Below are 19,979 nucleotides of genomic sequence, written 5' to 3'. Positions count from 1 at the left end.
GTTTACAGAAGGTTTAACCTGAGTTTGTATAGTATGGGGAAAGATTTTACCTGAGATTGTAAGGATAGTATCTGATTTGTGGAAGGTCTGATCTAAGTGTTAGAGTCTGATTTTAGATGCTGTGGTTGAGGAAGTTTCTGATCTAGGATTCAGTAGTCATTATGAGGATCGTATCTGGGATTCTGTGGTCTGGGTATAATGCAGTATTTGGTGTATAAGGGATAAATCTGACTTCAGAGTTTTTGGTTTAGGGAGGCTCTAAAATGTGATTTATGACTAAAAAAAAAAAGAGTATGACCAGAAAATTAATGGATGGGGAGGTTTTCATCTGGAATTCTGTGGTTAGGGAGAATTTAGATTAAGTTTTGTGGATGATCTGATGTAATTTCTGTGAAAAAGGAAAGGCTTTATGGTTCTAGTTCTATGGGTAGTGATTGTCCCTTGTTTTGTGTCAGACTCTGCGTGATGTTCCCTGTGCAGTGTCCAGATCAGCTCTTTCTCCTGAGGAGACAGCTGCGGCAATTCCTTCCTGAATCTTTAAAGGTAAATATTATTTTATGAGAAATTCCAGGAGATTCCTTCCACCCCAGAAACTAGTCACAGGAAAGTCCTCAGGGACCCCAATCCTTGGTCATAGGAGAGAAATCTTAGGAAACAGATACTGGCAGTAGTCAGAAAGAGGTATCATAAGAAATAATATTCTACAGAATATATTCAGTGATCATAACCTGGCTACTGAGCCTTGGGGAGAGATATCAGGAGAGATCTGTGACTGTGCAGAGGCAGCAGGTGAGGGTCTGTTTATAAGAACTGGTGAGTGAGGAGCTGCCTGTGGGGGAGGTAGTAAGAGAGGGACTGTCTCTGGAGGTAGTGGGTGAGGAACAGTGGGAGAAGGATTTTCTGTGGGGGACTATGGGCAAAGTGTAATGGAGTGTTTTCAATGTCTCTCCATTAGAACAGCGATTCTCAACCATTGTGTTGCCAAGTACTGGCAGGTGTGTCGCGGCTTCCGGTGTCCCACTGCCCCGGTTCTACTTCCCCGTTCCCTTCCCCTTCTGCCTGCCAGTGGGAGTAGAAAGAAGGGAGGAAGCTTCTGATTGACCAGAGAGGAGGGAAGAAGGGGCATAGCATAGGCCAGGGGTGGGAGGCTGGGAGGAATGGCAGTTCGAAGCAAGGCTGCCATGGGAGCTTGTTCCCATGGTGGCGAAGAGGAAACCCAAACCCGGCCAAGCAAGGCCGCCACAGGAACTCATCCCTGTGGCGGCGAAGAGGAAACCCAACCTCAATGAATCAAGGCCGCCACAGGAACTCATCCCTGTGGCGGCGAAGAGGAAACCCAACCTCAATGAATCAAGGCCACCACAGGAACTCATCCCTGTGGCGGCGAAGAGGAAACCCAACCTCAATGAATCAAGGCTGCCATAGGAGCTCATCCCCGCGGTGGCGAAGAGAAAACCTGACCCCGGCCAAGCAAGGTCGTCATGGGAGCCCATCCCCATAGCGGTGAAAAAGAATTTCCACTGGAGTAAAGCCGCAGCAGAACTGGAGCCCATCCCTGAGGCGAAGGAAGAAGAAGTTTGGTGGTGAGGCCCAGTGCATGTATGTGAGAATGGGAGCCTGGGTATGGGTGTGAATGGGTGCCTGGTTGAGTGCTGGTATGAGTGGGTGTGAATGGGTGCCTGGTTGAGTGCTGGCATGTGTGTGTGTGTGTAGGTGCCTGGGTGAGTGCTGCTGTGTGTGGGTGTGAATGGGTGCCTGAGTGAGTGCTGGTATGAGTGGGTGTGAATGGGTGCCTGAGTGAGTGCTGGTATGAGTGGGTGAATGCTGGTGTGTGGGTGTGAATGGATGTGAGAGCATTTGTGTGCGATTTGAGCTTGTATATAACAGAGAGCATGTGTGTGATTGAGAGAGAGAGATTGGTCAGGAAGATGACTGGTGTGTGCATGAGCAACTAAGACTGGTCATAGGGTCTACTTTGGGTGGGTGGGTATATGTGTGTGAGTGACTGGTTGTGGGCCCTAAGAAGAGGACTGTGAGGACAGAGCTTCATCAGCCCTTGCTGCTTCTGGTGAGTGCTATTGGCCTGGAAGGGAAAGGAGTAGGAGAGTTGCTGGAGAGGGTAAGTAAAGGTGGCTTTTTAAGTTTATTTTTCTTAATTGACTGCCATTTTAATTATTGGGTATTATTTAATGTGTCTGTGTTGAAATATTTAAATGATATTTGGTCAATTTTTAAATAATTTTTATGAGCTTTTAATTATTGGATGTTATTCTGTTCATCAGCTGTTTTGAAACATTTATTAGTATAGTTTTGCATTTTTTCCTGTGTGGCGATCTATAGCAGCTTGGCTTATTCTGTTTTCTTAAGAGGAAGTATATTGGTGTTTAGGGCCAAGTTTAATATTTGTAGTGTTGCCTTTTCATAGGTAGGGTTGTTACTGTTTGAGTGCGTGCCAAAATGCAGGTGTAACTTTGTGTGGGTTAGTTTGTGTGCATTATTGCAGATCCTGGGACTATGTTAGGTGCTATATTTGTTTACATTTCTCCAGGTTCACACTGCATGCAGAGTGGCTTTTTTTGTTTTCCATTCCAGTTTCTGTCTCCATATTTATAAATTGTGGTCTTTCAGTCCTTGGTGAAGGTTGGCTTTATGTGTGTGACTGAGGTGAGGTATTTTACTAGCATGTAGGCATTTGAATCAATCTTATTTGTTGTGTTTTCTCAATAGGGTATGCATTAGTGGTAAATTACTGTCTTTTCATAAGGAAGGCTATTGTGCCTGGTAGTAAAGGGAGTTTGTTTTGCTTTTACTGAGATGTCATCAGAACCAGAATATCTTTTTTGTATGGTGAGTTCTATGGGTTATGCCCTAGTTCTGCTCTGACCCATTGTTGGGGGTCAAGGGGGTTCCCATGGATGCAGAGTATCTGTTTATATATAGCTCCGAGACGGTCACATGTTCACTGTGTCACTCATGTGAGAACCATCTGTCAGGTGTGACCTGGCCGAAAAAAGGTTGAGAACCACTGCTCTAGAACATAAGATTTTCCATACTGAGTCAGACCAAAGGTTCATCAAGCCCTGCATCCTGTTTCCAACAGTAGTCAATTCATTAAAAAAAAACCACATTGCAAACACGGTTTAGGCAATCCAGAATTCAGAGATGCAAATATTGCTTTATATAAAAATAAATATTCAATAATTGTAATTAAGACCTTCATACCAGCCTGCGGATACTGAATATTTTGTATTATTCAGTATTTTCACCGCTCAGGGTCTTCTTTAATTATCGGTCTGGGTTCAAAATATCTTTTATACTTTTTCAGTTTTTTCAATAAGAGTAAAATGGAAAAACTTCCCTTCATCGGAGTACGTGTGCCTTGTGCTTGAAAAGTTTGGGAAACGCTGCTTTAAAGTGAATCACCCTGGAAGTAATGGTGAAGAGCAATGTAGGTTGTCTTAGGCCCCTTCTCATATTCCCTGATTTTTACTTATAGGTGTGTGGCTCCATTTTGAGTATTCTCAGGGGGAACCCCTTCCAGATGGAGGTCCTTGTGGATTCCTGGCCAGATTTCACTGCAGTACTTTCTCGTCCTCAAAAGGTAAGGAATATTTACAACTTGATCTATTGATCATAAAGTATTCAAGTGAGATATGATGTCACAAATCTGGCTGTTAAATACCCCTCCTGCCAGCAAGAGCCATCACTAAGTCATGCTCAGATCCACTTTAGCCAGCAGCTTCAAGGCTGCATGATGCAGCAAGCCAGCTCCATAAGAACCTCCCATACAGTCTGCTCAGCTTCTTGCTTTGGCCAACCTTATGTTTAGCCTTGTTTCTGTGTGGCATTCTTGCCTTGTAAGAACATAAAAAATAGTCATACTGGGTCAGACCAAGGGTCCATCAAGCCCAGCATCCTGTTTCCAACAGAGGCCAATCCAAGCCATAAGAACCTGGCAAGTACCCAAAAACTAATTATATCCCATGCTACTGATGCTAATAATAGCAATGGCTATTTTCTAAGTCAACTTGATTAATAGCAGGTAATGGACTTCTCCTCCAAGAACTTATCCAATCCTTTTTTAAACACAGCTATACTAACTGCACTTACCACGTCCTCTGGCAACAAATTCCAGAGTTTAATTGTGCGTTGAGTGAAAAAGAACTTTCTCTGATTAGTTTAAATGTGCCCCATGCTATCTTCATGGAGTGCCCCCTAGTCTTTCTACTATCCGAAAGAGTAAGTAACCGATTCACATCTACCCGTTCTAGACCTCTCATGATCTTAAACACCTCTATCATATCCCCCCTCAGCCGTCTCTTCTCCAAGCTGAAAAGTCCTAACCTCTTTAGTCTTTCTTCATAGGGGAGTTGTTCCATTCCCCTTATCATTTTGGTCGCCCTTCTCTGTACCTTCTGCATCGCAATTACATCTTTTTTGAGATGCGGCACCAGAATTGTGCACAGTATTCAAGGAGTGGTCTCACCATGGAGCGATACAGAGGCATTATGACATTTTCCGGGAGCGATCTCCTACGCTCCAGCCGCCGGGAGACAAAAAAACAAAATGGCGCCGGCGCTACCTTTGCCCTGTCATATGACAGGTCAAAGGTAGCGCCGGCGCCATTTCTACAATGCACAGGAGGTCCGAGAGTAAAAGATCACACCGGGACCCTTCCTCTGGACCCCAGGTAATTTAAGGCATTTTGGGGGGGGGGTTCGGGAGGGTGGGGGATTTATTTTAAAGGGTCGGGGTGGGTTTTAGGGATGTTTTAGTGTGCAGGTTTTCGATTTACACGATTTACACGATATTTAAAAAACCCAAACTGCGACGATCCGATTCCCTCCCCCTCCCAGCCGAAATCGATCGTTAAGACGATCGATCACACGATTCACATCTCTAATATAACATTCAAAAATTTCAACTCCTCCTGCTGGAGCAGCCGGAGAGCCAAAAATAAAAAAATAAGTAAATAAATAATAAACATTTTTTTTTCAATATAAAAAGCAAATACTTAAAAGTCCAGGCAACCTGTCAGTCATCCGGGCAAAGCCGCGCGCTCCTTAGGCATGCGCGGCTTTGGCGAACGCACCGGCGGCTGCGTCGCGCCGCAGTAGTTCCAATCTTATGGGCACCTCCTGCTCCTCCCTCTGACGTCAGGCTTACAGCGTCTCTCAGTCTCTGAGTTTCACAACTCACCAAGCCAGGAAACAATCCTTCCAGCCGCTCAGAGAATTTCTCCTGCTGCGCCAATGTTTTGCCTTTTATATGATCATGAGTTTCTGTTTTCTGTGATTTTTTTCTTTTTGCATTGTTTTAAAAAATAATAAACAGTTGAACACTTGCAAAAGTATAGATGGTAGATTCATGTGTGAAGTCAGACACTTTTGTCAAGTATGGCTTGATCCCAAAGCTTTTATTACTACTCAGTAGTAATTCTGAAAATACAGTCTCGCTGGCAAGTGTCACATGATACTTGATCATCATCTCACTCAGAGTTATCTAAATAATGTCACTTGCCCCTTCCTCTCGTTATATAAGCCATTCTTTCTTGACTTTGCAATACAGGACGTTGGACACCAGTCAGACACGTACCGGAATTCGTATGTGTATTTTGTCAAAGATCCCAGCAGGACACCAGAAAGCTTGATTGAAGCCATGGACTGGACACAGCCCTTTGAAGTCCAGGGTAAGACTCTTTCACCAGAGGTGGTACTGGGGTACTTATCCCTTTCTGGGGTAAGGGAATATGGGGAGGGGAGAGAAGCAGAAAAGGTATACACCATGCTTAGAATACCCAATCATGTAACAGAAATGCCTGAGATGTTCATTCATCTGCAATTTCCTGAAATACATTTTACCCGGTTGCATTACCTAGTGCACAAGTCGGTAACCTATGGCACACGAGTCTTTTTTCACTGGCTTGGCAGCAGCGGCACGGCACACCACTTCTCCTCCAAGAACTTATCCAATCCTTTTTTGAACCCAGCTACACTAACTGCACTAACCACATCCTCTGGCAACAAATTCCAGAGCTTTATTGTGCGTTGAGTCAAAAAGAACTTTCTCCGATTAGTCTTAAATGTGCTACTTGCTAACTTCATGGAATGCCCCCTAGTCCTTCTATTATTCGAAAGTGTAAATAACCGAGTCACATCTACTCGTTCAAGACCTCTCATGATCACCTGACAGACATTTACCATATCAAAACAATCTCCCAGGCAATCATTACCAAATTCAATTGTTATGTGTTTTTAGCATATACAAATGTAATTTTTAGAGATTTGTTGTATTGTTTTTTAAAATTGTTACTTTTAACTATCTATGTTTTAATTGTAAACCGCTTAGTAGACAGTCATGTCAATGTCCAATTTGTGGTATACAAAACTTTTTAAATAAATAAATAAAAATCTTAAACACCTCTATCATATCCCTCCTCAGCCATCTCTTCTCCAAGCTGAACAGCCCTAACCTCTTCAGCCTTTCCTCATAGGGGAGCTGTTCCATCCCCTTTATCATTTTGGTTGCCCTTCTCTGTACCTTCTCCATCGCAACTATATCTTTTTTGAGATGTGGCGACCAGAATTGTACACAGTATTCAAGGTGTGGTCTCACCATGGAGCGATACAGAGGCATTATGACATTTTCCGATTTATTAACCATTCCCTTCCTAATAATTCCTAACATTATGTTTGATTTTTTGACTGCTGCAGCACACCGAGCCGACGATTTTAAAGTATTATCCACCATGATGCCTAGATCTTTTTCCAGGGTGGTAGCTCCTAATATGGAACCTAACATCGTGTAACTACAGCAAGGGTTATTTTTCCCTATATGCAACACCTTGCACATGTCCACATTAAATTCATCTGCCATTTGGATGCCCAATCTTCCAGTCTTGCAAGGTCCTCCTGCAATGTATCACAATCCGCTTGTGATTTAACTACTCTGAATAATTTTGTATCGTCCGCAAATTTGATAACCTCAGTCATCGTATTCCTTTCCAGATCATTTATATATATATTGAAAAGCACCGGTCCAAGTACTGATCCCTGAGGCACTCCACTGTTTACCCTTTTCCACTGAGAAAATTGACCATTTAATCCTACTCTCTGTTTCCTGTCTTTTAACCAGTTTGTAATCCACGAAAGGACATCGCCTCCTATCCCATGACACAGTCAGTGGCAGCCAGCTTTGCCAGCACCTTATACAGACACACTTTTAACGAAGGCACGAGACTCTCCTTCCTCCCAGCAGGGAGGAAGGAGAGTCCTCATGCTGGGAACATCTTTTCTGTGTAATGCTATTTTCATGACTTGCTGAGTGTGTTCATCAAAAACATTCTTGGAGCTGCTCCTCTAAATGTTAGCTGATGTTGAAGGATGTTAAATGTTAGCCTATCGTTGAAGGATTCCATATTAACCAACTCTCTCTCACCCTCCAACCCACCCTTCTCCCTCCCCGCACTCCCAAACTTTTTTCTCTTTTTTCCCTTTTCCACTCGCAACCTCAACCCACCCTTTTCCCTCACCCCCGCCACTCCTCCCATCTGACATAACATGTATATTCCAGCTGTATATATTCCATATATATATATTTCCATGTATATTTCCGCTGATTATAATCCATGTTTTTTGTATTATTAATTCATTGTTTTATGTTAATTTATAGTTTGTAATTTTGTTAACTTATTGTTCAATTACTTAATTCTGTCCTATCTTCCGACATCCATGTTTTTACTCTCCCTGTTTTAATGTAACTTCTCTTTTCCACTTATACGTTAATTGATTTTTCCCCTTGTTCTAATGTAAACCGGTACGATAAGACCTGGTCTTGAGTGTCGGTATAGTAAAAGAAGTTAAATAAATAAATAAATAAATAAATGGCCCATAACAGGGTACATATAATAAATAGTTGACTATGTATGTGAACATGTGAGTGACATTCATTTCAGCCCCTTTCCCTTTGTAAAATAGGCATGTCTGTTATGGCTGTGTATGACCATATACCGTGGCTGCATCTCTCGCATTCACACCCACGGAGACGTCCCACTGTAACCACGTTACTGGATCACATGCTTCCGGTACCAGCGCTGTAGGCTAACTCCTCCCCCTGTGGTTCTGTTCTTCTCCATGGACGGAGCACTGGGATCAGGAACCACATAGATACCTGTCCACAGAATGCAGGTTGGTAGAGTGGGGCAGTAGCTTACATGTCATTCAAATAGCAGCACGGTCTTTGTACCCAGTCAGCACACCTGCCCACGATACAGCACACAGGAGACACGTAACCGTTTATAAATTCCCTTACCGCTTTGCTGATCCTTATAGTGATGGGTGTGTTAGTTCCTGCACTGTGCAATGAGTTTCCCTTTCCCTTCCGAAACCATGCACCCCTCCACACCACTCCTCCACCCCTCACCTCCTCCTCCACGCCTCACCTCCTCGCCTCACCTCCTCCTCCTCGCCTCCTCTTCCATGTCACTCCACAACACTCCTGCACTCCACACCACTCCTCCATGCCTCACCTCCTCCTCCACGCTTCACCTCCTCCTCCACACCACTCCTCCTCGCATCACCTCCTCCTCCACGCCTCACCTCCTCTTCCATGCCACTCCACAACACTCCTGCACTCCACACCACTCCTCACACAAAAAGACAAACAAGTGACAAACTGGCGTTTACTCCAACAGATATGATAAAAGACAAAGGTTAAGGTAAACAGATGAGAGCAGGAAACAAGACTCCGAAATCAGTGATCACTAGAACTATAAAACACCTCCAAATCCCACCTCCTCTAACCAAACTCCTTCCACACCCTCAAAGGAGGAGAGCCAGGAAGTTACTTTTATACCTTGATATATTATGAAGGGACGCAATAAAGCTTTTAGTTTTTTTCGCAAAACTTGATGACATTTCGTGAACTGCAATAATATCACAGTCTGCTAAACTTTTCGCAGTGAAGCACTAAGTTCTTCATTTACATGGAAATGCCCCTTTTTCTAACGCTTGCGTTAGATTGTGAGCCATCTGGGGACAGAGAAATAACTACAGTACCTGAATATAATCCACTTTGAAATGCTGAGAAGTGGAAAATAAAATATTCATGTTTTTAATAAATGAGATTCCCAAGTTTCTTTGTCCCTTGATTAGTATGTAAGCTTCAGCAAGCAGGAACTGTCTTTTATCTATATGTTGAGGAGTGCTACAATAGTAGTAGTTATTGAATAGTTGTTCTAATAGTTGCTCTTACTGCATTGTGTGCAGCGGTGGATTCCCGATGAAGACCGGCCCGGGGATTCGCCGCCCAGGAGATACCACGTGGTCTGCCTAGTGTGGCTCTGTTACGGCTGCGCGCGGCAGACCATGTGACTAGCGCGACCGGCCCACCGGGGGATGCACGATCCCCCCCTGATTGTGTGTTCTATTTTTTCCCCAAAAAATGTTTATTTTGTTGTTTATCTTTTCTCTCAGGCCTTCAGAATTTCCTGTTAACATCATTAATAGAGGCTGCAAGTCACAGAAACGTAAGAACAGAAACAGCACAGCTGCTAACATTTCACCTGAAAGAAGGAAATCCTTCACTGTTCAGACCAAGGTCAGTAAACACTTTTGAAGATAAGATTTCACTTCACACAGATGAGAGTTATCTCTCCTTTTTTTAATGGCATGAAGCTGTCTCAGCTGCGGTGCCACCTTTTCCCAAAGATTTTCTTGACTATCATGGCGCCGATGCACAACTGTTTAACCTATGGTTTGACGCACGATTTGGATGCATGTCCACAGCCCCTGATGCTATAAGGGGATTAGTGCATCCAAAAAGGGCGTCTAACTCCCGGCGAAACTAATAACACTCATGACATGCAAATGCATATTGATGAGGCTATCGGTTACTCATCCCAGATCTAAAAAATAAAAAGCACCCAACACACACATTTTTATACTCAAAATGCCCAGAGCAGGCATTAATTTCTGAGCAGCCCACAACGTTGTACAGAAAAGTTGAAAATACGGCTTTTCTGTAACCCTCTTACTTAATATTGTGGTGATATTAAGTAGGAGGAAGCAAAAGGTTTGTGTTTCTTGCTCCCATGATATTTGTGATCAGTTATAATGCCTCATCTGAATGGTGGTATAGAAAAAAAATCAGTCAATAAATAAATTAAAGGTTTAAAGACAAGAAAAGGGCCGGTGGTCAGGTTAGTGAAATGAATTATCGAGCTTCCTAAGCTGTGGCTGTGAGCGTGCGTTGTCCTGAGCCGCCGGCAGCCACATCTCCCGGGGGCGCACATTCCTTGGCAGCGCGACCCCTCATTTAAATATTTCATGGCACGCGCAGGAGAGGAGCCTGGGGGCATCAGGAGAGCGGGTGCTCTGCACTCATTTATTGCATTGGCCCCCGTGCTTGTAAATCCTCCTGTTTTCACTTTCCCTTGCTTCTCGTGTGTGAGGAGCTGAGGGTGACAGAGACGCTGACTTCTCTCCTCTGCAACCCCAGTCCCTGCAGCCCGTGTAAGAGATCATAGAATTAAGTAGATGTTTAAATGCCCAGGAGCCTAAGATCTGCCCTTACCCTCGTGCCTGCCCTGCCTCGCGCATTAAGGCTGCTTTTCCCTCCAGTGCCGGGCGTCTTGGAAGGGGCTGGCGGGGGGGGGGGGGGGCGGGGGCCGGGACAGCTGAGGAAGTTGCAAAATAAAGAAGACGAAAAGGAAAAGGTAGGGTTCAGGGGAGCAGAGGAGATGGGAAGGGGAAGGGAGCTTAGGTAGGGGGGCAGGGAACTAGGGAAGGCCGGGATGCATTTCCACGCAAAAATGGCATAAGTCCCCCCCCGCCCCCGCACGTGGATTATAAAAAATATAAAACAAGGACTAAGTGCATGGGGCCAGCAAACCGATAAAATTACATAAATCCAAATTGTATAAAAATAAGACACACCTGTATAAATCTGAAATGGCCTTTACTTAGCACAAAATAAAATGAGTGTTAGGGCTTTAAAGCTGTCAAAAAAGGCGCCAAGCTGTTCCACCAATCAGTGACCAGAGAACCCGAGCCAATCAAAATTGAGAGGCTCGCATTAGATTATGTAAATGAATGCCATTCTATCTCTTTGTTCAATCCCCGAGGGGAGATAGTGTCCAAAGTATGTATCCACCTCTGCTCGTCACGCAACAAAACTTCAGAATGATCCCCACCACGAGAAGGAGCGGCCACTACTTCCAAAAGAAAGAAAAATAAATCTGAAATGGAAAGCGAGTGCTGTGCCCAGTGATCCACTAAAGGAGTCTTTTCAGGAAGATGTTTAATGTTGGAGCGCTGCTCCGTAATTCTGGTCTTTACCATGCGTGATGTCTGGCCAATATATCATTTTAAACAAGGGCAACGCACCACGTCAACTACCCCTTGGGTAGTGCAGTTTGATTTACCTCTTAGTTGATAGGTTTTATTTGTCATTGAGTCAGTATGTATGCAAACTGTACACGGACCACACGGTTCATGTGAACCCCCGGAAGCCCGATCAGGAATTTGGTAATCAAAGTCCGAATGGATCAGCATATCCTTAAGATTACGTCCCCTGCGGTAGGTGAATCTCAATGGGCCCTGAAAAATCCGATTTAGAGAAAGAGCATTCCAGTGTTTACGAATCACATCTGTTACAGCTTTACTAGAAATAGAGAAAGGCAGAATACAATTAGTTACGCTAGCGGTGGACGGTATTTGAGGCAGAAAAAGTAACTCTCTATTAACATTCAAAACGCGTTTAAAAGTCTTTCTAACCACTTTATAGGGGTACCCTCTCTCTCTAAACCGCTGGGACATCTGCTTAGCTTTGCCTTTAAATCTGAATTTGTGGAGGTCCCGAAGAGTAAAAAAAGTAAAAAAAAAAAAATTTGAATTCGGCTCGCAGCTGTCAGCCGCCGCTCCTGTCAAAAAGGAGGCGCTAGGGGACGCACTAGTGTCCCTAGCTCCTCCTTTTGCCCGGATCTACCGCCGGACCTAATTTAAATACAGAATCGCGTGCACCGGTGAGTGGCCGGTGTGCGCGCCGGGAGAGCGGGCGTCCGCCCACTCTCCCGCAGACTTTACTGTGTCGGGGTGTGGGTGGGGACATAACCCATCATTGGAGACTGTGGTTCAACCTTTGTGCTCACAGTAAGCAGACTTGAAGAAAGCATGCACATGCCACTGAATAGTAAGTTCCAAAAAGCAATGTTCAGTATTTATTTGAGCAACAAAACATCTGTGTAAAGTAAGAAAGCCTGGTCTCTTTAGTAACTGCAGCACAGTTTAGTCCTGGGGGAATTCTGTGCTACTGCGGAGCGCATAATTCCTCCCCTGCACAGAATTGCTCCGCTCACGGCGAAGATGAAGGCCCCAGTTCGAGTGAATGTGTGTGTGAGAAAGGGGAGGGGGTGTGAGAGAGAAGAGGGGAGGAGGTGTGAGAGAGGGGAGGGTAAGAGAGCATGGGATGTGAGAGAGCAGGGAGAGGGGATGCTTGAGTGTGTGTGCCAGAGAGAGGGAGCCTATATGAGGAGATTGTGAAGGAGTGTGTGTGTGTGTGAGAGATTGGGAGCTCGTGTGTATGAAAAAGGGATCGTGTGTATGTGAGGGTGCTAGCCTGTGTGAAGGGATTGTGTATGTGTGAGACAGAGACATAGGTAGCCTGTGTGAGGGTGTATGTGTGAGAGAGAAAGAGAGCTTATGAGGGTGTGTATGCATGAGAGAGGGACCCTGTATAAGGGGATGTGTGTGTGTGTGAGAGAGTGAGGGAGCCTGTATTATGAGGGTGTGTGTATGTGCACTAGAGAGAGGGAGGGACAGAGGGAGCCTGTGTGAGGGGCAGTACTGAGAACGGGGTCAAACTCTGGGACTGGCAATAGAGTGGAAGGGGTTGAGCCTAGAGGTGGAGGGGAGAGATACTGGCAGGTGGAAGAGTTGGGGCCTGAGAGGGCAAAGTGGCCAGGGGCGTAGGGAGAGCGAGTGGAAGGGACACTCTTACAGTGAATTTCTAGGGAAATTCTGCTCAAAATATTTAAAATTCTGCATCTCTAAGTAATAATTTTTCTGTATTTAAAATGTAATTACTTAGACTGTCATGTAAATTGTGTTATTTTGACCAATATAAAATTTGCAGAATTTTGCAGAATTTTAAGTTTTTGTGCGCAGAATTCCCCCAGGAGTAACAGTTGCTGGCGAGACCAGAAGTGAAACTGAAAGCAGCAAACAGGAAGAGAGAGAGAGAAAAAAAGAAATGGGTCTTATGACATCAGCTCAATCCCTTCTACAATGAGAAGCAGTAAGTTTGTAACAGAGAAGGCAGGAAACATTTTGTAACATTACCGTATGTTGCATAACTGTGCATTAGTTCCTTTTTACATTCTTAGGAGCCAACAATTACATGGGTAAAATTTGTCAGCTGAAAATGTCCTTCCTCCCCACAGGTTAGGACCAGACAGCCAGGTTTTCAGGCATGCTGGGCAGTGTCCGGTCAGAAGTTCCCACTGGACACTAAAACTCTGGTTTTGCCGGTGGCTCCTCCTCTCCCCCATAGTCTCCTCGTTACAGGAGGAGAAAGGCAGGGTCCGAGCCTCTCATAGGGGAGCTACGATGTATTTCTGCCCCCACCTCTTTTCTTAATGCTGTAATTGGACAGCATAGGGAGAGGAGATGGGCCACAGCAGAGCCCTGGGTAAACGGTGGCTCCACAGATTTATTTCTGTTCAATACCAGCTATGCTGGGCCAGGACCCAAGAGAGGAGCTGCAGTGAGGCAGCCAAGTCAGATACAGACACAGAGGAGAAAGTGCAGAAGCAGACAGACGGATGGAGATACAGGATGAGGAGAGGAGAGAGACATAATGGAAGGAAAGGGGAGATAGAAATGAGGAGCATGGTAAGGTTGAGAAACAGAGGGGACATAGAGGGAGGGAGTGGGTAACAGGGATTTTTGCTCAGTCCATATTATCTCACTGTTCCCCTCAGACCTATTACTGGGCTGCCCAGTGCCCCGGGCTTGTTCCACAACAGTGGTTGGCATGCAGCACTGGTGGCCAGCCCCTGCTGAGGTGCGTTAGTGCCCCCCGGGCCTGGCATGCTGGGTAATTGTTTGCCTTGTCTGACAGCTCTGGCTCTCCCTCTCTCCTTTCCCTGCCAAGCTTGCTTCTGCCCTTCTGAGATGATGCGTGAGAGGAGGAGCGTATGTGAGTGAGTGAGTGTGTTTGTGTGAGACAGAATGAATGTGTATGTGTATGAGCTTCTGCCCTTCTGAGATGACGCGTGAGAGAAGGAGCGTGTGTGAGTGAGTGTGTTTGTGTGAGACGGAATGAATGTGTATGTGTATGAGCTTCTGCCCTTCTGAGATGACGCGTGAGAGGAGGAGCGTGTGTGAGTGAGTGTGTTTGTGTGAGACAGAATGAATGTGTATGTGTATGAGCTTCTGCCCTTCTGAGATGACGCGTGAGAGAAGGAGCGTGTGTGAGTGAGTGTGTTTGTGTGAGAGAATGAATGTGTATGTGTATGAGCTTCTGCCCTTCTGAGATGACGCGTGAGAGAAGGAGCGTGTGTGAGTGTGTTTGTGTGAGAGAATGAATGTGTATGTGTATGAGCTTCTGCCCTTCTGAGATGACGCGTGAGAGGAGGAGCATGTGTGAGTGTGTGTGTGAGACAGAATGAATGTGTATGTGTATGAGCTTCTGCTCTTCTGAGATGACGCATGAGAGGAGGAGCGTGTGTGAGTGTGTTTGTGTGAGACAGAATGAATGTGTATGTGTATGAGCTTCTGCCCTTCTGAGATGACGGGTGAGTGGAGGAGCGTGTGTGAGTGAGTGTGTTTGTGTGAGACAGAATGAATGTGTATGAGCTTCTGCCCTTCTGAGATGACGCGTGAGAGGAGGAGCGTGTGTGAGTGAGTGTGTTTGTGTGAGAGAATGAATGTGTATGTGTATGAGCTTCTGCCCTTCTGAGATGACGCGTGAGAGAAGGAGCGTGTGTGAGTGAGTGTGTTTGTGTGAGAGAATGAATGTGTATGTATGTATATTAGCTTCTGCCCTTCTGAGATGACGCGTGAGAGAAGGAGCGTGTGTGAGTGAGTGTGTTTGTGTGAGAGAATGAATGTGTATGTGTATGAGCTTCTGCCCTTCTGAGATGACGCGTGAGAGAAGGAGCGTGTGTGAGTGAGTGTGTTTGTGTGAGAGAATGAATGTGTATGTGTATGAGCTTCTGCCCTTCTGAGATGACGCGTGAGAGAAGGAGCGTGTGTGAGTGAGTGTGTTTGTGTGAGAGAATGAATGTGTATGTGTATGAGCTTCTGCCCTTCTGAGATGACGCGTGAGAGAAGGAGCGTGTGTATGTGTGAGTGAGTGTGTTTGTGTGAGACAGAATGAATGTGTATGTGTATGAGCTTCTGCCCTTCTGAGATGACGCGTGAGAGAAGGAGCGTGTTAGTGAGTGTGTTTGTGTGAGAGAATGAATGTGTATGTGTATGAGCTTCTGCCCTTCTGAGATGACGCATGAGAGAAGGAGCGTGTGTGAGTGAGTGTGTATGTGTATGAGCTTCTGCCCTTCTGAGATGATGCGTGAGAGGAGGAGCGTGTGTGAGTGAGTGTGTTTGTGTGAGAGAATGAATGTGTATGTGTATGAGCTTCTGCCCTTCTGAGATGATGCGTGAGAGAAGGAGCGTGTGTGAGTGAGTGTGTTTGTGTGAGACAGAATGAATGTGTATGTGTATGAGCTTCTGCCCTTCTGAGATGATGCGTGAGAGAAGGAGCGTGTGTGAGTGAGTGTGTATGTGTATGAGCTTCTGCCCTTCTGAGATGATGCGTTGGTGCCACCCCCTAATAATCCACAGGATAAGAAATGGGGAGCAGCAGAGTGGCAGGGGTCCCTCTTCATTGCCCTGAGAGGCTGGAAGAGAAATTGTTGCTGTGTGCAGCCTGTCAGCTCATTATTGTCCTTTAATGCATGCACAGACACAGTGGGCACGTCACTAGCAGGATCTAACATTTATGCAAATGAGGGACACCATCTCTCTTCTCCCTTTCCCCCCGGTCGTCAAATGTCCAATCCTGATCTGTGGAAATTAGGGATGTGAATCGTGTCCTCGATCGTCTTAACGATCGATTTCGGCTGGGAGGGGGAGGGAATCGTATTGTTGCCGTTTGGGGGGGTAAAATATCGTGAAAAATCGTGAAAAATCGAAAAATCGAAAAACCGGCACATTAAAACCCCCTAAAACCCACCCCGACCCTTTAAATTAAATCCCCCACCCTCCCGAACCCCCCCCCAAATAACTTAAATAACCTGCGGGTCCAGCGGCGGTCCGGAACGGCAGCGGTCCGGAACGGGCTCCTGCTCTGAATCTTGTCGTCTTCAGCCGGCGCCATTTTCCAAAATGGCGCCGAAAAATGGCGGCGGCCATAGACGAAAAAGATTGGACGGCAGGAGGTCCTTCCGGACCCCCGCTGGACTTTTGGCAAGTCTCGTGGGGGTCAGGAGGCCCCCCACAAGCTGGCCAAAAGTTCCTGGAGGTCCAGCGGGGGTCAGGGAGCGATTTCCCGCCGCGAATCGTTTTCGTACGGAAAATGGCGCCGGCAGGAGATCGACTGCAGGAGGTCGTTCAGCGAGGCGCCGGAACCCTCGCTGAACGACCTCCTGCAGTCGATCTCCTGCCGGCGCCATTTTCCGTACGAAAACGATTCGCGGCGGGAAATCGCTCCCTGACCCCCGCTGGACCTCCAGGAACTTTTGGCCAGCTTGTGGGGGGCCTCCTGACCCCCACGAGACTTGCCAAAAGTCCAGCGGGGGTCCGGAAGGACCTCCTGCCGTCCAATCTTTTTCGTCTATGGCCGCCGCCATTTTTCGGCGCCATTTTGGAAAATGGCGCCGGCTGAAGACGACAAGATTCAGAGCAGGAGCCCGTTCCGGACCGCTGCCGTTCCGGACCGCCGCTGGACCCGCAGGTTATTTAAGTTATTTGGGGGGGGTTCGGGAGGGTGGGGGATTTAATTTAAAGGGTCGGGGGTGGGTTTTAGGGGGTTTTAGTGTGCCGGCTCACGATTCTAATGATTTATAACGATAAATCGTTAGAATCTGTATTGTATTGTGTTCCATAACGGTTTAAGACGATATTAAAATTATCGGACGATAATTTTAATCGTCCTAAAACGATTCACATCCCTAGTGGAAATGTTGGCAACCCTGTCACAGATATAAGGAGTGAGGCAAGCAAGCACTGTGCAAGTATTTACTGGTAATTTTGAAATCTCTGTGACTTCATTATGGAACCAACTTTTCATTTGCTGTCAAGCTGAGAATACAAAAGCACCCAACGCACTGGCCAGTCCCCAAATTTTCAAAGGGAAATAATGTGAGCATTCATGGGCCTGGAAGCAAAGCAGATACTTAAAAATTGCCCTCTTCTTGTGCATCAATCTCTCTTTGTGTTGCCCTGTCCTTTTACAATATTTGTTTTATTCTAAACATTAGTTTTGTAACCAAGAAAATTAATGATTCCTAGTCCATATTTGAAGACAAACAGCAGCACTGCATATCTGAGGGAATGAGGCAGGGAAGCAGTCACTGAAGATGTCTCTTTTTGTTTTGCAGAGGTGACCAGAGATACAGAATTTCATCTTTATCCCTGTCTCAAGCTGACCTGCTGAACAAAACCTGGGCTTATGGAGGCAACAGAAATAGCCTGGACTATGTGGCCATGTGCATCCAAAGCTCACCCAGCTGCTGTCTCTTTGACAGTAGTGGGAGTCCCATCTCTTGGGCACTGACAGATCAGTATGGGGCAATACGCATGGCTTATACTCTGCCAGACCTTCGTGGGAAGGGATATGGCAAGTGTGTGATTTCAACTTTGGCTAATGAGTTACAACAGGCGGATTTCCCAAATTATTGCCATGTGGAAATATCGAATGAACCCTCTAAAGCTTTATTTAAGAGTGTGGGCTTTGTTGAAACAGCATGTAGTTTATTGTGGTTCCATAGTATACCAGCTACCAGCTGATACTGAACTGATGATTTATGCAAAAGCTACTTGATAGGTTACAAAGACTATTTCTACTCAATTTTTCAAAATATTTGCATTTTTTCCTATTTTTATATTAAAGTGCTTTTGTCAATGTACGTTCTTCTCTTTCCTACATGGACCTCCCTTAGAGTCCATGCAGTAAAACTCATGCTCATTTTTTTAGCATGCACATTAAAATGCTACTTAATAGCTGATCGACAACATTTTTTTTTGCATGTCCTCTAAAATGAAACTTAAAGCACACTAAATCAAAACTCTAGTGTGTACAAACTTCATTGTGAAATTAGACCCTATGAACTTAAAGAACAAACACACTGGGTCAGCCTAGGGGTCCATCACTCCCAGGGTCCTCTTTCCAACAGTGGCCAATCCAGGTTACAAGTACCTGGCAGGATCCCAAATAATAGATTCCGTACTACTAGCACTCAGGGATAAGCAGTGATTTTACCCAAGTCTACCAGGTTAATAAAGGTTTATGGGCTTTTCCTCCAGGAACTTCTCCATTTTTTTAAGTCCAAATATGCTACTTGCCTTAACCACTTCTTCTGGCAATGAATTCCAGAGCTTAACTGTGTGTTCAGTGAAAAAATACATTCTCTGATTTGCTTAAATATGCTACTTAGAAAATTCATGACATGTCCCCTAGTTCTTGTATTGTTTGAAAGAGTAAACAACAATTTGTATTTACCCATTCTACTCCATTCATGATTTTATAGAACTCTAGCATATCTTTTCTCATAGGGTAGCTGTTCCATCCTCTATCATTTTGGTCATCTTCTCTGTTTCCAGTTCAGTTATATCTTTTTAGAGATGTAGAAACCATGAATTGTACACAATACTTGATGTGTAATCTCAGCATTTAATGATACAAAGGTATTCTGACATTCTCCATTTCTTTCCTATTAATTCTCAACATTCAGTTTGCTTTTTTGACTGCTGCTGTACATTGAGTTTAGGATTTCAAAATATTGCCCACAATGATGCCTAAATCATTTTCCTGAGGGCTTCGTTTTCGGCCTGCTGCGGGAAATCTCGTATTTCCCGCAGTTCGGGCCTTTAAAATTCGGGGAGACCCGAATTTCTGTTTAGTGCGCACCAACTCTCATTAGTGCACACTAAACCCGAAACTAAATTTTCCCAAAATTTCGGGAAAAATTCCTTTGGGTTTCGGGCTCTCGATCCAGGACAAATTAGGCAATTTCATTGAAATTGCCTAATTCGTCCTGGATGAATGCACATCCCTAAAACCTATCATTGTGTAACTACAGTTTGGATGAGGATTTGGACGTCATCTGCATATAAGAAAAATTTTAGATCAAGGTCAGAGAGATGTCGGCAGAGAGGCAGTAGGTAGATATTAAAGAGTGTGGATGAAAGGGAAGATCCCTGAGGGACGCCTTGTGTGAGAGGAATATTAGAGGATTCAGAGTTAGCAATTTTTACAGTGTAATCTCTATCTTTGAGATAGGAGGGAACCAGAGGAGGGCTGTGCCTGAGATACCTATCTCTTTTAGGTGAGTAAGGAGGATTTTATGGCTGACAGTATCGAAGGCCGCCGAGATGCCAAGAAGGGCAAGGATGTATGACTGTCCATGGTCCATGCCCTTGAGAATGGTGTCTGTGAGTGATAGTAGGAGGCTTTCAGTGTGCGAGCTTTATGGAAGCCTAATTGGGCTGGGTGAAGGATATTATGGTCTTCCAGGAAATCAAAGAGCTGGGCGTTAACTACCTTTTCCATAATTTTTTATATGAAAGACAGGTTGGAAATGGGACGGTATTTAGCGGAGTTGATGGGATCGAGGGAGGGTTTTTTGAGGAGGGGCTTGACAAGGGCACGTTTGAGGGGATCTGGGACCTTACCATGCAAGAGGGAGCAATTGATTATGTCGGCTAGGGGTTTTACGATGGCTGAGGGGATGGAGAGGAGTGCTTTAGTAGGAATGATGT

General features: G+C 45.2%; 1 protein-coding gene across 1 annotated transcript; it reads left to right on the top strand.

The window, feature by feature from the left end:
• The first annotated feature begins 454 nt into the window (after positions 1–454).
• LOC115075191 (glycine N-acyltransferase-like protein 3) lies at positions 455–18,624 on the top strand. The gene is made up of 5 exons (XM_029575428.1): positions 455–543; positions 3,497–3,601; positions 5,569–5,689; positions 9,474–9,597; positions 17,600–18,624. The coding sequence occupies exons 1-5, from the start codon at positions 466–468 to the stop codon at positions 18,006–18,008; spliced, it is 837 nt and encodes a 278-aa protein (XP_029431288.1). The 5' UTR covers positions 455–465; the 3' UTR covers positions 18,009–18,624.
• Positions 18,625–19,979: the final 1,355 nt, after the last annotated feature.

Source organism: Rhinatrema bivittatum, chromosome 13, assembly GCF_901001135.1.
Source record: "Rhinatrema bivittatum chromosome 13, aRhiBiv1.1, whole genome shotgun sequence".
Lineage (NCBI taxonomy): Eukaryota > Metazoa > Chordata > Amphibia > Gymnophiona > Rhinatrematidae > Rhinatrema > Rhinatrema bivittatum.
Note: the sequence above shows the minus strand (reverse complement) of the source record. Positions and strands in the feature narration are given on the sequence as shown.